Source organism: Juglans microcarpa x Juglans regia, chromosome 1S (assembly GCF_004785595.1).
Source record: "Juglans microcarpa x Juglans regia isolate MS1-56 chromosome 1S, Jm3101_v1.0, whole genome shotgun sequence".
NCBI classification, from domain to species: Eukaryota; Viridiplantae; Streptophyta; class Magnoliopsida; order Fagales; family Juglandaceae; genus Juglans; species Juglans microcarpa x Juglans regia.
In genome coordinates, this window is record NC_054595.1 from 22785848 (window position 1) to 22802908 (window position 17061).

At 35.6% G+C, this 17061-nt stretch overlaps 3 protein-coding genes across 6 annotated transcripts; all 3 read right to left on the reverse strand.

Moving 5' to 3' along the window:
- Positions 1-449: 449 nt before the first annotated feature.
- Positions 450-5808, reverse strand: LOC121245846 (CRM-domain containing factor CFM3A, chloroplastic/mitochondrial). Its single transcript, XM_041143733.1, has 9 exons — positions 4799-5808; positions 3750-4245; positions 3546-3676; positions 2695-3045; positions 2240-2396; positions 1855-2147; positions 1509-1568; positions 1297-1386; positions 450-1198 (listed from the first exon to the last, which is right to left on the reverse strand). Exons 1-9 carry the CDS (start codon positions 5696-5698, stop codon positions 956-958), a joined length of 2721 nt encoding a protein of 906 aa, XP_040999667.1. The 5' UTR covers positions 5699-5808; the 3' UTR covers positions 450-955.
- Positions 5809-7375: 1567 nt separating this feature from the next.
- Positions 7376-8985, reverse strand: LOC121245887 (DNA-directed RNA polymerase V subunit 7-like). The gene is made up of 2 exons (XM_041143796.1): positions 8731-8985; positions 7376-8208 (listed from the first exon to the last, which is right to left on the reverse strand). The coding sequence occupies exon 2, from the start codon at positions 8197-8199 to the stop codon at positions 7630-7632; it is 570 nt and encodes a 189-aa protein (XP_040999730.1). The 5' UTR covers positions 8200-8208; positions 8731-8985; the 3' UTR covers positions 7376-7629.
- Positions 8986-9590: 605 nt separating this feature from the next.
- LOC121245865 (E3 ubiquitin protein ligase DRIP2-like) lies at positions 9591-16024 on the reverse strand. Of its 4 annotated transcripts, XM_041143760.1 has the most exons (8): positions 15662-16024; positions 15429-15570; positions 13831-13930; positions 12195-12501; positions 11657-11964; positions 11514-11564; positions 10080-10152; positions 9591-9981 (listed from the first exon to the last, which is right to left on the reverse strand). In XM_041143760.1, exons 2-8 carry the CDS (start codon positions 15547-15549, stop codon positions 9787-9789), a joined length of 1155 nt encoding a protein of 384 aa, XP_040999694.1. In that variant the 5' UTR covers positions 15550-15570; positions 15662-16024; the 3' UTR covers positions 9591-9786. The 4 variants fall into 4 exon arrangements, with proteins under 4 accessions (XP_040999694.1, XP_040999693.1, XP_040999692.1 ...); XM_041143759.1 differs by having other exon boundaries at positions 9591-9972; positions 15429-16024; XM_041143758.1 differs by having other exon boundaries at positions 15429-16024.
- Between the last annotated feature and the right edge of the window lie 1037 nt (positions 16025-17061).

A 17061-nucleotide genomic window follows, 5' to 3' on the forward strand; every position in this document is an offset into this window, starting at 1 on the left:
TCTTTAATGATGTTGTGAATTTTTTTAGAAATATATATATTTAAAAGTGTTAACAAAATGTATGTAAAAAAAAAAAAAAGAAAAAAAACACATCAAAATAACTAGCAGAACTAAGAAAATGATACTCTCACCACTTATTCTTATAGTTTGGTGTTACTGCTGAAATTTTTTATTTTATTTTTTAATTTTTCTTTTTACTTAGTAATTAAAGAAATACTTTTTAATAATATTGTATTTTTTTTATTTTTTTAAAAAATATTTAAAAGTATAAAAAAATATATGTAAAGAAAGACAACAAAAAGAAGAATAACAATTATAATAACGGTAACTCCCAGCTACCGCTGGAGCGGTGGACGTAGCACGATCCTATTTATAAAGCAGGACTGAATGATTTCACTCAATAGAAACAACATTAGACGCATAGCACAAGTGTATTTATGAACATAAGATGGTGCGAAATTTAATTTAATAATCATCATAGACAAAGTCAAACAATCTTGTGTTGAAAGTTCAAAGCTTCTTTATACATCCATTGATTGTAAATAAAACTCGGTCAGCTGTACGAGAATAGATCGCCCGCCATTGTTTAAAACAATGTACTTTTCACGTAATGGGGGGCTTGTTCAGTCCACATAATTTACATTTTTGGCTTCCGAGTGCGTCATTGTTTGCAGACTAACAAGCCATCTGAGTTACGATTCCAAGTCTTGCCACAGATAAGGTCAAACTGATCTGCCCTACGAGAAATGTGTAGCTCAAAAAATCTAGCAATGATAAGACTAAGAGTAAAACACCTGACTTTAAAAGCTGAAAAGGTAACAAGAATTTATGGACACATGGTTTTGTCAAAATGATTTGTATAGAGTGATTGGCATTCTGGGATCTTATTGCTATAAGCCTTCCACAATCTCACTGTTCTGCCTCACCAACTTATATTGTTGTCCTTTTCCTAGGCTCACACTAGCCGAGCTATATTGCCTTCTTGGTCTATTTCATCAGCTTCATTGCTCAATGAATTGGTAACTGCATATCCATCTGGCTCGGGAATCTCAGATTTTGTTTCAGGCTCTGGATTTTGGAAATCGCAGGAAACATTTCTCTCAGACTGGAGGTTGCAGGTTGATCCATCACTGTCATTATCAACATCATCTTCGTCTTCGCTGTAATACGTCTCTAGAGAAGTCTCATCTCCTTCCTCCTGTAGAAGGGAAAAAGGGATGATATTAGATGTTAGAAAGGTTCTTATGTAACAGAATATTAGCAGTTCCAGAAAATGAGATGATATATAACACAGACCTCAGCCTCCTCATCGTCAGTAGAGTAGGCAGAATCCAACTTGTCATAAAAAACTTCATCTCCTTGGTCTTTCACAACGTCCATTTGCTCCTAGCAATGAAAAACATTAAGGAAATCAGACTGGACCACAAAATTGATGGTTAATATTTTTATCTGCCAAATTACAAGCTTTACTTTCAATAGGGACAACTAAAATATGTAAGAGGGAATACAATTTCAGATCTTAGTTTCTCCACTTTACTCTGCAGAGCTGAAATATGGTTCTGGAGAGCCTGTTACACAAAATTACCAGAAAATCAGCCATAATCTTTGCACGTGACTCGGATGAAACATTTAAAAGACCTTTTGATCTACAAAGGGGTTCAGTATGTGGGCAGAATGTATCTTGTATTTATAATCCATGAATCCAGTCTTCTGCTGTCGCTATATTTTCTATATGATAGATGCATAAACTTCAGAGACTATTAAAATCTCAAATGCATGCTAGGCATACTTTTTCGCCCCATATCTGGAAAGGCTAGATATTCACATTAATAATATACAAATGCATAGATATACCTCACTCCTTTGTAGCTCAATTGATCGCGCCAAAGCCTTCCTCTTTGTCAAAAGATTCTTTGGTCTCAACATTGCAGGTCGCTTATATTCCTTTCCACGGAAAACAAGAATAGCATATCCTTTGGAAACTTTATCTACTGAAACCAGCACACCTCCGCTCTCAGCTTCTAGTGCTAATGCAATTTTTTTTACATGCTCAAAAGTTTTGGCCTTCACCAAGATCTTAACCAATTCTCGGTACTTCCAATGCAAATGCATGTTCTCCACGGTACCATCAAATACTCCGCGTCTACCTGAAAGAAGAAATCATACCCTCTTCATTGCACACTCTCATAATTCATACCCAGCAAGAAAAATCCTGAAAACTTTGGCAGACAGTTTTTACCGAGAAGTAAGAAAGCTTTCATCCGCAAACCTAGTTTGCGGAACATAAACCTCTCCTCATCTGTTATGCTATCAGGGTCAGCTTGCTGCTGTGCTGGTATTAAAGACTCCTCTACTTTATATAGAGCTCTTTCAGCTTTAATCAGCTTTCGTTCAGCCTAACAGAAAAAACAAACAAATAAAATAAGAGTTTCAATGAAGGACATTCTGGATTAGAGCTAATCTAATCTATTCTCACAACGAAGTATCACTAAAAAGTAACAAAACGATGGTGCAAAATTTGGGAATCAATAACACAACGCAAATCATATGGGAATTGCATATTCAAGAAAGAATTCAAAGATTACTTTTTTGGGTAAGCAAGTTCAGAGTGACCTAAGAACTGAAAAACGTTGCTTGTACTTATGAGATGGTTTTGATATCAAATCTTTGGAGCCTGAGTTTTAAAGAACTCACAAAAGCAAGCTTCCTTTCGAGCTTCCTAACAAGATTGGCATGCCTTATCATTTCTGCTTCCTTCATCAATTTTTCCTTGTGGCGATCATCCAGTGTCTTACCCCACCTAGCATCTGCATCCAAAGTTTCTCCAAGTGTACCAGCAGTTCCAGATTGTTCAGCTATTTCGACTCTTGGTATAACCAGGGCCGAAGCTCTTAATCGGGCCTGCTCTTCTTCATCTTGAAGCGACTTCGCCAATCTCTCCCTTTCTAATAAGGCGTCAGTGACATCTCGTGACAAAAAATTCTTACCCCTATAGAAGACCAAGAAGTCCTTGTTTCTTGAAAGCAGCATGCCCCCTGTCAATTTCTGCGGCCAACAGTCAACTTGTTATTACCAATTGTTTTATATGGCACACCTGTATAACTAACATGGAATTCGAAGCAAATAATCAGATAAATTTGCAAGTAACTACTACAAGATAAACCATGTGTGCTTTTGATACTAGGTGGAAATAATTAGTATACAAAATAGGAGTCCAAAATGCTCAGCAACAGAGCAACTCCATTTTGGGAGTTGGTAAATTAATCTAAGGAAAATATAAAATAGGATGGCGGTAGAGCCACTCATAAAGGGTAACGAACTCGGTACCGACAGTGTAATTTTTTTTTTTTAAATCATTTGTGTTATTTTATTTTTTATTTTTTTTAAAAAATACACAAATGTTTTTAAAGGGAAAAACAAAAGCACTAATCTGTACACTTTGTCGGTGGGGAGTATCAATTTCCTAAAAATAAGTGAGCTACAAGATCCACACTGACAGAATTAACCCCTAAAGTCAGAAAGGTTGACCAGGTATGCTTTATTACCTTGATATCTTCAGCCATCCTCTCACTAGTAGTCAGCTGTACGCCACGTTTAAGTGCAATCTTTGCAATCAAACTTTTTTCCCACAATGCAATCATTGCCACAGCTAAACCTTGGAGGTGCCTGTTTCTACCTGGAGGCAGAATATTTGAGGCACAATCAAGAGAACATTTTCAAGCTCATATGAGAGAAAGCAGGAGACAAACCTAAGGCAAAATGTGGAGGAAGAACCCTGGCAAGCCTTCGCAAATCTGTTGCTTCCTTTGCACCAAGATTTGATCTCACTCCATAAGGAAGTATTCTGAATGGAGGTTGGTAACCGGGAACAACTGCCGGGAGCATATCTGCATCTACTGGTAATGGATCACATCCAGGCCAATCCGTGTATCTAGGACCCAAACCATCTAAAAGTTTATCTACTTCATCTTCATACTTCACGTCTGGCAATGGTTCCCTGTCTTTTCTCTCAGCAGTAGAATTTGAGTTTTCTTGTGGTGCATGCTTATTATTATTATTATCAGAACCACGCTCAGAAGGACTCCTAAAATGTTTTTCAGCAGCTGTCGATGAGGAAGTAGAAGAAATCTCATTTTTCTTAAATATTCGTTTGTTCAGTTCCACCTTTGGAACCTCATAGCTCACACCTCGATATAGAGAAAGAGAAGTACCAGACCTCCAAATCACCAGTCCACCAGTCTTTCTCTGAGCACAATAAAAGAAATTTCCACCAAATGAATGGGCAAAAAAAATCAATGAAATCAAAAAATGAACAAAAAAAGAAAAGGACCTTTTATAGGATAGGACCTCTACCTTAATCATTCAAGCATAAATGTATCAAACTATAGAAATTTCCTAGTCCTCACTCATTACGACCAACTTGAAAGCAGGTTTTGGGAAAAAAAGCCACTCAAAAAACATTTACTTGAAATTATCATGCCTATCTTCCAAACCCTTCTTCCCTTTAGTGTAAGATGGAGCCAAATCATATCAAAGGATAACAATGCCTATCTAGTAGATATTAGTTAACAGCTTTTCGTTGCAACAAGAACCAAAGGGGCTTGAATATTGATTCCCATGAAGAGAATTAATTTGCTTTATCCTCACTAAGAATTGAAGCAAAGCTACTATTTCATAGTTTTAGTTACTGATTTCTTCACTTTTCCTTCTCTGCAGAAAGTTAAATAAAGATAGAAACAGTTAAAAAAAAAAGAAAAAGAAATTACAAGAAGATATAAGAAAATTATAAGAACCAGACCTCCAGTATCTCATGCATCCTCTTCATATTAAGTGCAGCGGCACCTTCAATCTTCAGTCTCACAATCTCTGACGACTTCCACCTCTCACGAATCATGTCCACAACTGCTTGGGTAACGCCACCACCTCCAATCCTCGTCTTGTGCTTCTTCTGGAATGTCAAATTCCTCAGCCTTCTCAACTCCGACTCTGGAAGAGTCAATTCCGCCATTGAAGTCCTGCTCTTTCTCACCACTGAAGCTTTGTCTTCCTCCTCCTCCTCCTCCTTAGGCTTCTCCCATGGGAACCTCACCTCTTCACTACCTCCAAGCACACGTTCCACCCCCAACGGTGATTCCGCTGAAAACCCACCTCGCGAATTCGGCAATATTCCTTCCTCAACATAAAATATATCTTCAACAGACCCTTTTTCAATAACCATCTCCTGCCTTTTCTGTTTGCTCCCATCAACATCATCAATGTACCCAAATTTCTTCAACTTCTTCACAATCTTCTCCATTGTACTACTACCACTGTTGCCTTCACTCTCAGCCGAGCCTGAGTTCATCACACTCCCATTCTCACCACTACGGTAATTCAACACGGCCCGAGGTGGTTTTGGACAGTTATGTTGGTGGGTTTCACTCCATTTATCTATCCAACTATCACTAGTTATACTACTGCGATGACTAGAACTAGAAATGGGCTGGCAAAAATTAGATTTCCTAAGTGGGTGCTGCTCAGGATTTGAATTAGACGTGATACTGGAGTGATTTGCGTAGAAAGTGTATCTTTTGGTAGAAATGGAGGAGCCGTACCTGAAGAACCGAATGGGTGTGCCGTGGAACCTGGAGAAGGAGCTATGAAATGAATCAAAGAAAGTTGCTGTTGGGTGAAATTGACGAGTGGGTGCAAGGGCCATGGCTGCCCCTCAGAAATATTTCATCAATCAACTAATCGGTCTGCTAGCATACAGGGATATTTTTGTGAGATATCGGAGGTTAAATCTCTTTCTACTCGTATATTATTATCCATGGCGAGGAAGTAATATCTGAAGTCCGTTTGGATACGTGGGGGTTTACACTCCACGCGTGCTAGATTATCCTCGCACCAGAATAGGGTTACAGTTTATCTCTCTCTGTCTTTTCCTTTTTTTCGTTTTTTTCTGAATGAAGATTGCATTGAATTGGCTTAGTTTGGAAGTTAAATTCAACTCAACTCATCTTAATCAATTATTATAATTTTTTTAAATTTTACACAAAATATAATAAACAATTCAAATTTTTCAAATTCTAAAATAATAATAATAATATTAAAAAATAATATTCTAATAATATTTTATCATCTCAACTTAACTCAACTCAATTCAGTTCAACATCTAAATGCAACCTTAATAAAACAGATGCACCGCAAGGGGACGTCGGAGTTGGGACCCAAAAAACAATTGAGACAAACATTAAAGAAAAAATGCAAATAAATCTTGTTTTAAAAAAGAGGAATTATATGCATCAATTACTATTTACTTTCACACCCCACACCTATAGTTTTTTTTTTTTTCATAAGGTGTGTGGGTATTTTTCATCAAGTGTGGAGGTATTTTTCATAGGATGTAGAGTGTGAGATAATGAATAGAAGCTGATGAGAATAATTTAAAAAAAAAAAAAAAACCTTAAGCTAGTTATGTCCCATTGATTATTAGTCAAAGTAAATAAAAAATATTTTATTTGAACTATTATGCAATGAATGGAATCTTTATAAATATTCTAAATATTAGCACCTTGAATTCCAAATTTTAGTTTAACATTTTGGTATTTTCACTCACTCTTCTTTAAGTAGTTGGAAACTTCTCATAAACTTTGCGAGAGAGGGATCAAGAGCCCCTATATTATGTCAAAGTAAATATTCCCATCAAGAGCTATAAATTATTGGATCTTTTAAATTTTAATCTCACACGTTCCGTCATAAAAGTTAAATACTATAATAATAGTTAATGCTCCAAAATCAATTGGTATATATTTGCAAATTGAGACAAATAATTTTCATGAGACGGATTATTTTTTTCTTCTCTTAACATTTTTCTTTCTTTTGTTTTTCTTTTCAATAAAAAAAAAAACCTGTTTGCGTCAATACGTGGTTTGGCGTACTAAACCACTTGTACCTAATAAGACTATCCTTTTTCTTGTAAGGAAAAGGATAAGCAACAGAATCCTGGATGACATCGAAGACAAATGCAGAAGTCGGTTTCCAGCAGTTTTATCTGATTTGGTTCAACCCATTATATGGCTATTAACGGGGCTATGGTTGAAGGTCTGAAACACATCACACTTACTACCATAATAAACTAAGGAGAAGCCATAAGCATGAGAAGGTAATAAATATATCAATGTTTCATGGAAATTCAGTGTCAATGAACTTCAGAGCAGCAACCGTTTTACTGCTACTAGATAAGGATTGGAATATGCGACTGCATCGCCTCAACAAAGCCTCCTCGACGGCCGCCAGTCTGAGTGGCACCTGTATTTTGATATCAATGAAAACGTGTGTACAGAGAATATAAAAGAAGTGCATCAGCTATCCTTTGATTAAAGTATGGAAATGCTGAACAAACGCTCATCAGCATCATCTCATTGTAATAACAACAAACAATTTCTTAACAAGTTCAAAAATACATATTTAAATAATAAGACCTAAACCTTTCTAAAGCTACAATTGATATTTTGGTAAACACACACACCACACAGAATCATCAACTTCCCATTTGCGATATACGATCCATCTTTTCTTTCTTGAGAAAAAGAGATCATTTTGTCTTTGAAATCATTTACAGAGAAACATACAGGTTTTCTTATTTAGTTACAAATACAATTCACCAGATCCAGATGATGAAATAGGTCCAAGCGAATCACCTTCTAAAGTGGTAAGCATCACAAATTCTTTTTTGACGTCACCCCTTTTCTCAATCCACCTTACTCCCAGCACCATGAAACGGACCACAATATCGTTCTCTATCTTTACAAGCTCATCACTCAAGAAGGCTGGATTTTCCCCATCAACATACTGGTAATTTGGCATTTTTCTTGCTGAGAGAAAAGCATATCTAATAGGTCCACATCTCAAGAAGACTCCATGCCTAAAAACGCGGTGAACTACTCCGTCTAAAACCTCTCCCTTGAATGGTAAGAAGATACGACAATTAAAGACTACAGGGAAGAAAATGTCCCCTGTCTCATCCACAACCTCTCCTTTACCTATGCTCTTTAAGCTGGTTATTGCAAGAAAGTAACCATGATCCTTGCTGGCCTTTTCATTCAACAAGTCCTCCAACAGGCGCGTTATGATGAACCTCTGGGGAACAAGTCTAGTTCCCTCCAAGTTTTCTGCAGGGACTGCCACATCCCTGAGCAGTTCTACTTCACAGAACATGTCCGAGATCTAGTTCAAAATGACCAAAAGCAACAGGATTATTAATATTGGTTTGCTCATTTAATCAACCATCTTCCTTTGGACAATGCATCTAAAGAAGTTTTCCATTACATATCAAAGTAATAATAAAGAAGATTACCAGTGACCAAACTATGGAATTGCATAATTTTGCTTCAACGAAATTTTTGTGCTTTTGGATGTATCTAATTTCAACTCATAGGATTAAATACGCATGAAATTGCATGCAGTATCAGCTACTGTTCCCCCCACCCCCCAACTTCAGAATTCGAAATAAAAACCTAACAACTCAAAGCTGAGAAACTAATAAACTCTTAAAGTCAATTTATCAAATACCCAATTCACAAAAGGCTTCACAATCCTAGAAACACCAGCTTCAGACATAACAGATTACGACCCAGTACAAGAAAATGGTCTAATTATCAATCTCATAATTAAAAAAAAAAAAAAGTCATTTTGGGAAATGAAAAGAAACCCAGAACCATATAGAGAAGGGTGCTTAAGAAACAGAACCTGCTCGAGATTTTGGACAGACCCTGAATGGAACTTGAGGAACCAGATGAAAAGAAAGGTTGAGAGAACTTGAGGGCCAGAGGCCTGAAGGGGTGCGCATTCCTGGCAAACTTCTTTCCTGAGGAACGTGGGCGAGTCTGTCCAAGGATACCGTTCGAGAGAGACGCGTCGAAGTAAATCTCATGTCGATTGAATTTTTGGTTCAGAAAATCCCACGTACCAACAGTATGTGAGATTTAGATGAGTACGTACTACGTAGGGAATGATAGTTGGGCCGACAACCATTTGACCCATCTTAGAATGGATTTTAAAAATAATTTTAAAAAAACGAAAATGAAACAGAAAAGGAATATGAAAAATAAAGAATTCGGTCAGTCAATTGACTCGATTGAATCTATTTTATATGACTATCCCTTATTAAGTTTGGAGAAATATTTTAATTATAAAATTAAATTTACAAATTAACTTGAGCTAACGTAATGTATTAGATTGTAAAGTAGATTTAACGTATCATATAAAATCACGTCAATTTTTTAGTTTACTTTTATATAATATTTTTATGATTATAACGCTTCTCTTCAATTTCTAAAAAAAATTGCTAGTTGACTTTTTTGGAGAGTGTAACACTTTTTTCTTAAATGGAGAGAGACCAAGAGTTTCTATCTATAATGTTGTGTTATAATAGTAGTTCTGAGTTCTGACCATTTAAGAGTAATTTTGCTTTAAACTTGAGTAACTTCTAAGAATTTATTACTAGAAAATGAGAATGCGAGCCAACTTTTCCTTTCATCTGGTTATCATGAAATAAGTTTTGCCTCCTGCATGTAACATTCCAACAACAAAATTGATGAAAAACATACTCAAGAAAAAGGAAGCATAGAATTTTATTAATAATTATCGCATCACAACTCATCATAGATAGATTCATAGCTCTAGCCTCTTTTATGCATGGGTGGTTTCAATACAACAGAAGGGAATTTAAGATTTTCATGGACGCTGGGAAGACTAATACTGCCTTTTTTAGGTCTGAGATTAGTAAGAGATGACCCTAAAGCATCATCGAAGCATATTCATGGGGTCTATCTTTCGACCATAAGACAGAACAATCACAAACTCCTTGGCTGAGCAGCCCATAGATGTCTGAATTCTTTCTGACATTGGTTTTGTCTGTAACCACAAGTCTACCAAGTCATGAAATTGCTGTGTAGAAATTATTGGCTGACCACGTAACAAGATCTCCACCTGTAAAGACTTTTATTAATGTCAAGATAATATGAACTATGGAGAAAGATATTCCCTGCACAAACACACGTTTCTTTTTTAGACGAACAGACAAAGTAAAGAGTTACCTCGGCCTCGCTATCAAGATCCAGTTTTTTCACAAGATATTTTTTTATAAATGAAACGGGTAAACTACCATCCCTGTGACAATTTGAAGAGAAAATCAGTAAAAATTGGGGGCACGTTCTCCGTTAAGTTATAGGAGTCACGGTAGAAATTATTCTAAAGGGTGCTCTCATTTTAAGTTGATATCAAAACCCTTACAAAAGCAAACAAATAAAACATATACTGCAGCACCCAGTACAAACCAGAATAATTTGACAAAATCAAAATGCATGCGTTTCACAGTTAAATTTATGCAAACGATAATGAGCACTAATTGGATCAACTTCAGACAGTTAGGCATGTTGCCTCTAACATCTACAGTAAATTATGATCGCATCACACATCTGATGCAAGGGGATCCGGTTCTGGTGATGATGAGCTGACATATTCGACATTAAAAGTGCCAGACTACCTAGAGAAGGCAGATCAGTGCAAATCCAACAGAAAAATGTGAATATTCATAATCTCAGCAAGGAAAGGCCGGCATTCCTCGATTGGGCAAGGAACGGGGCTTTCCTTGGTTGGGCAAGGAAATGGGGGCGATATTGCACACATGACAATATTTTGGCTATAACTTTGGTTATAGGTGTCAGAATCGCATATATAACCCCAATTCAGAAAGTTCTCTTCGACGCACACACCATGGTCACCATGCTATGCCTGGTAGTCCCCGTTTCAAGCCCAAAATCAGCCGTTTTCTCCTCTGAATCGTCATTTTTAGTCATTTTTTCATTTTTTGTTATTTTTCTTTTATGATAATGTTTATTTTGAGGAACGATTTTATTCAGATTTTCAGCTAGACTTTAGCAAGATATTTATCTTATTTCGTATTTTATTATTTGGTCATAATTGTACTTTTGACTCTTTTTCCTTAACTATTTAAGCCCAGCTTGTGGGCTTCAGAAGAGATATTCAATTTTTATAAATAAACTCTAATATCAGAGTTTTCTCTCTGTTTGCATTTTTCTCAATATCTATAGCTTCTGTTGTTTAGCTAGCTGTCAGAATAATCCTTATCCTGCATCCGGCGTCAACATCTATTGATGGTGGTCTACAAAGTTCATCCTTAGTATACTCGGTGGTGGAGATTGTTTGGGAGGTTTGAACTCGTTTGGATAGTGAGATGAGATAATATGAGATGGTTTTAGATAAGTTGAATAAAATATTGTTAGAATATTATTATTATTTTGGGATTTGAAAAATTTGAATTGTTTATTATATTTTGTATGAGAATTTGAGAAAATTGTAATGATGAAATGAGAGGAGATGAGATGGATTGAGAGTGTTTCTATATCCAAACGGGGCCTTAGTTTAACCTGAAGCTCATTCTTAACAACACAGCTAATAGTTAATGAATAATACAAGTACTGGCAGGAATTGGGGTTGATAAAACTCACCTAACCCGCAAGTAGCATGAGGATATCTGTGGCAAGGGTGAATCTCCTTCCCTGAAGTCATTAATCAAAAGCAAAACTTAATATATGAATTGTGAAAAACTCTTTTATGATCAGTTCATTACACCAAAGGAATGGAATCTCACTGGTCATTAGAGGCAACTAATGAGAACCAAATTGGACTAAATCTTCTGTCATTCTTATAATCTACATCAATCAGAGCTTGTCCAGGAATATTAATCAAGCCTTCAGAGACAGCGGCTCTTCTTTGTCGAACACCATGGAACTTTCTAGTTTTCACTAAACTTGATGGTGCAGACATTGAGCCATTGTCATCACCATGGCCTTTTGATTTATTACCATGTCCCTTAATTTTGGCTTTGGGCAGTGCTGGCTTGACCACCATTCCATGCATGGTGAACTTAATAGATTTTGTTTTGCTTGCAGCTTCCACCTGGCAATTTAAGGGTTTCAAAAAAAATCAGTTTTTCCTTCACACAGTTCAGGATGGTCCTCCGTTCCTTTATTAGGCGCATACTGCTTATATGACTCAGCATTAGACGAATTCTTCATCATAAAAGGATAATTATCAAGGAAGTTGTGCATATTCTTAAACAAACTACATAGAAAAAATACAGACTATATCTCACAGATCAAACAAAACAAAAGTTTTTCTTCTTTTACCTGTCTTCTATTTTGCAAATTTTCATGTAGAGTCTCACTTGAGCTAAAACTTAGACGGTGATCTCCCACTTTCTTATCATCTCCCTCCTTTTCAACAGGCTCATCAACAAAAAGAGTAGGTTCAAGTAGAGGAAGACACTTTCTTGCAGCACATTTTATTCTAGGTATGCTGGCCCTAAATGGAGAGAGGGATCTCTCCTTCCGTTTTCCTGAAAATGGAACTGAGGGTACCACCTCGGGTGCATTGGCCTTTTTCCTTACAAAAGGGAAGATTCTAGCCCTTAAATCTTGCACATTGTGGTCTGCCCTGCAAATCAGCAAAAATTACAGCAACTTCAAACAATCTCAAACCATTTCTCCAGTCAAAATCATTTACAATTTTTCAATTTTTGTTGTATCTTTCAACTTAAAGAGAGATTTTACGAAAAAATGTCTCTAACTATAACATAGTGAACAAACTGCCTCAAGCATAGAATTGGGTTCGATGGCAAGCAACCGACAACCTTGCACTGGGTCAGGTTTCCCTGTAGCAAGCATTATCAAAATTTCGTTGACATCTATTATTTGTCCCTTAATATATTTTTATCCTTAATATATTTTCATATTACAAAACTTAAACTAATAAGCATCAGAAAAAAGCCTCAAGAAAACCATGGATTTGGTAGCGTCAAAAGAAAACACTATCTTAAGATCATCAAAATGGGACCTCTAGTTCATACAAGCCAAAAACAACTGAAAGAGAGATATACACAACCTGCCCTGCAATTACAACTTCGTCTCGACAAGAATTAGTCCTACTAAACTAGTTGATCAACAATTGATAGCCTTCAGAACATCTAAGGTGACTAATTTCCTCTCTAAGTTGCTACAAATGCTTCCCACTAGAAATATGTCATTTAGAGTTTTGAGTATGCTCTTTCAGAGCAGAGTTTAACATGGACCTTTCATTCCAACAAAGTATGGAAGTCAATTTATTTTTTCCTCTCACATTGGTGAAAATAAATGTAATGAGAGTCAAAATGAATGTTGACCATCTCAGACAGAAATCTCATCTACACCTGATATATACTTTGCTTTCATGACAATGCTGCTTTAGTCCTGCAAACTGTACAGCAATGTTCCGAAGCTGCATATGAGTTGTCCCAGGTGGGGAAAGTATGCATCCTTTCCCCTACTGAACCAAAGAATATATTTGCATATGCTTAACATTGAACAACAATTTTATTAAAACTTTGGGCATCTGATCCATTACGTTTTACAGGCCTTAATAACTCAATAAAAAAAAGAGAGAGATAAATAGGGGCTGAACATGACAATCATCAGTCTGCTCAATTAGAATAGAACTTTTTAACATGAAATTTCATTTCCGGGAGCATCAGCTGGTCATCTTATCAATTATATGCACTGTCAAATATGCCAAATGGTCCCAGTAAGTAAATGAAATTTTCAGTTACCTCGTTATTAGTTGAGCATGCTAATCACATGTATAATAATAAGGAAAAATAATCACATGTATAATAATAAGGAAAAATAAAGTAGTATCACTTTGGCATGCCATACATGCAGTTAATATATTCATAAAGCAATTTGCGACTTTGTAATTTCCAAATTCGTGGGAGTAATGGTGATGAAATACCTTAGTTTCTCCAGTGGAGCACAACCCAAATCTTTATTGCACACGGGACAGTGATTCAACTCCTCACTAGTTAGCTTCTTATATATGCACTTCCTGCAAACTGTTTACAAATTTTTAAACAAGAACACTAGACATTGTTTGAGAGTAGATATATACTTGATATGCAATGCACTAAACTTGCAATGTTGGTTATACTGAAATTTCATTGATATGCAATGCACCAAACTTGCAATGACATAACAAACCAGTAAGCCTTATAGCCCTTATCAGCAGAAACAGATATGGGGCTGGGAGTCGATGCATATTACATTACTAGAGGGTTTTGTCTGAACCATACAAAAATGAAACGTTAAAAGGAAAAAAAAAAAAAACCAACAACAATAACAACAATGGCAAGAAACCATTATTCATACCCAACTAAACGCAGACAATGAGACCTAAATTTATCATCCCACAGAAATTAAGGGAAATTGACCATTATGGTTTTTGTATAGGATTAACACCTGGCAGAAAGTAAAAACTGATTAAAGTGCTAAAATTAAATCAAATACTGGGGTCAATGCATATGACATTACTGGAGGGTTTTGTCCGAACCATACAATAGTGAAACATTAAAAAAAATAAATAAATAAATTAAAAAAAAAAACAACAACAACAACAACGGCAAGAAACCATTATTCATACCCAACTAAACGAAAACAATGAGACCTAAATTTATCATCCCACAGAAATTAAGGGAAAATGACCATTATGGTTTTTGTATAGGATTAACGCTTGGCGGAAAGTAAAAACTGATTAAAATGCTGAAATTAAATCAAATACTGGGGTCAATGCATATGACATTGCTGGAGGGTTTTGTCCGAACCATACAATAGTGAAACGTTAAAAAAATAAAAATAAATAAATAAAAATAAAAACACCACCACCAACAACAACAACGCAAGAAAATAAACCTCACGTCCAACGAAGATGCAAATTATGAGATCTACATTTATTATTCCCCAGACTTCAGGGAAATTGATAATTATACTCTTTTCATAGGGCATCAGCCTTTGGTGCAAATCAAAAACTGATTAAAGTACTGAGAGTACTCATGATTGTAAATTATGCAGCCGCGAAGCAGCTTCTAGGACACTGCAAATACCTACACAGATACAATCCAGCATGCAGTATGTATGGCCATCCTCAGGAAAATTTCCTCTTACTTATTTTATTCTACAAACTACCATATCTCGAAGCTCAAGTCTACCATTACTGAAATTTAAGAAAACCCCAGGTCCCCAACAGTGATTACTAAGTCCACTGATCACAATGAACCAACGCGACAAGAATGCAAATTGATGAAGACCCGAGTCATAAAAAACGTTGAATATTATTTACCCAGATCGCAGAATTGATTTAGAAACAAGAATATATACAAGATATCAAACTCCAAATGCCAAAAGGAAACACTGAACGTAAACCACAATGAACCAAGAAAAAAAAAGGGAAAGAATATTAGACTATACATAAAATGATGAAATCAGATAGAAAAACTCAGAAATTGGAGGAACGTAACCGTGAGAAACAGAGAGAGTTAGAGGGAGAGAAGCACTCACAGGTGTGGAGGCACTCAGATATGGTGGTGGCGTCTTTGAAGAGCTTATTGCATAAAGGACAGGTCATGCATACGGCGAGTTTCTCCCACTGTAGCTTAACCACCTGGCCTGCCATCATCATCTTCTGCTTCTCCGTCCCCCTCTGACCCCACACACACATAAAAAAAAAAAAAAAAACGTAAGCACCTCCTTATTCACGTCACCAACAGACTACAAATCATGAGTTTTGCCACCGTTGTGGACGAGAGGCCACGGCAATCACGAAGAATATAAGTTTTCTTGTGTTGGCTCTGCTTCCTTTTGGTGGGCGAGAAAAAAAGAGAGACAGAGTGAGGAAGTGTTGGATTTTGGAGTGTTCCCCGCTGGTCTTGTTCGATTTGGAGAATGGCAAAAGTAGTCAATGTCGATGATCCGTTCGAGGCGCAATGGTAGAAACAGTACCCAAAACCATGAAGACCTTACGAGTTATGGCTGATGTTTTCTCTGCGAGAGATACGAAGGTCAACTGAGTTCGAGTCTTTGAGAGCGAGGTGCCCGCGTGATAGCGATTGGGGATGCATAGTCTGCGCAGGTGATGGCTACGGTTTTAACCTGCGCATCCTGAGTTTTTTTTTTTTTGTTTTTTTTTTCTATAAATGTTTTGTTTATGAAAGGATTTCGTAAAATAAAATTTATAAAATGACTTACTTTTATGATAAAATATATTTAACGCATTAATTCTAATTGAACTTAGTTTTGTAGTTTTAAATTTATTAGAACTCATTTTTTCAGTAACCTAATGTTACAAAAGAATGAAAATATCACTAGAAAATTTAAGAATTATTTATCTAATTGTGATTTTTCTTGAGTAACGTTTGTTATATTTACCTCTCTCATGTTTTAGGTTTTGGTATTAAAATAGAATTAAGGAATCTCAAATCATGAAAATTGTCCTTAGGCTAAATTAGAATACCTTAATACAATGTATAAGTACAGTATCTTCATGTTGATAGATCAGTGGAGCCGAAGACACTAGAAAATAAGATTTTTGGATAAATAGTTACGCCTATAAATTTTGAAAGTGATCAAAATCAAACATATATAGCAGGAAAAACATGGATGTATGCAACTGAAGGGTTCCATCCTCACCACAAATTTGACAAATATATGTGATGTATAGAGTAATGATTCAAACAAGTTTTAAATAGACAACTTCCGTTCAATCTTTTTGTAAAAATGTAAAATTCCACTATGAAAAAATGTAAGAAAATATATTATTTTTATGTGAGACCTACCTTTTTATAAAAGGTACACTTTAAATTTAGAAAAACACTACTTTGCCTACTTGACCATTGGTCAAATTTTTATTTTTATTTATTTAGTGATTAAAGAAGTGATTTTAAGTATATTGATGTATTTTTTTATTTTTTAAAAATATTTAAATGTATTAAAAAAATATGAAAAGATGAAAAGATAAAAAAAAAAAAAAAAAAGCAATAAAGATGGGGCGGCATAGTAACTACACCCTTAAATTTATACCTAACATTATTATTTTATATAAAAAAATACTATTTAGCCTCTTCAATATTACCGCTCGAGTATTTTAATTTTTAATTTTTTTATTTAATGATTATTAATGAAATTATATATTTTT

Bases quoted from the DNA above. Each gene is read 5' to 3' on its own strand.
- LOC121245846 (XM_041143733.1), bottom strand. From the start codon at position 5,698: ATGGCCCTTGCACCCACTCGTCAATTTCACCCAACAGCAACTTTCTTT. The intron at 3,677-3,749 runs GTTTGTCTCCTG...TTCTGCCTCCAG, and splicing joins TCCTCCACATTTTGCCTTAG to GTAGAAACAGGCACCTCCAA. The intron at 1,387-1,508 runs GTATTCCCTCTT...TTTCATTGCTAG, and splicing joins AGAAACTAAGATCTGAAATT to GAGCAAATGGACGTTGTGAA.
- LOC121245887 (XM_041143796.1), bottom strand. From the start codon at position 8,199: ATGTTCTGTGAAGTAGAACTGCTCAGGGATGTGGCAGTCCCTGCAGAA.
- LOC121245865 (XM_041143758.1), bottom strand. From the start codon at position 15,588: ATGTGTGTGTGGGGTCAGAGGGGGACGGAGAAGCAGAAGATGATGATG. The intron at 11,965-12,194 runs GTAAAAGAAGAA...TTAAATTGCCAG, and splicing joins ATTTGCAAAATAGAAGACAG to GTGGAAGCTGCAAGCAAAAC. The intron at 9,982-10,079 runs GTAACTCTTTAC...CATTAATAAAAG, and splicing joins ATCTTGATAGCGAGGCCGAG to TCTTTACAGGTGGAGATCTT.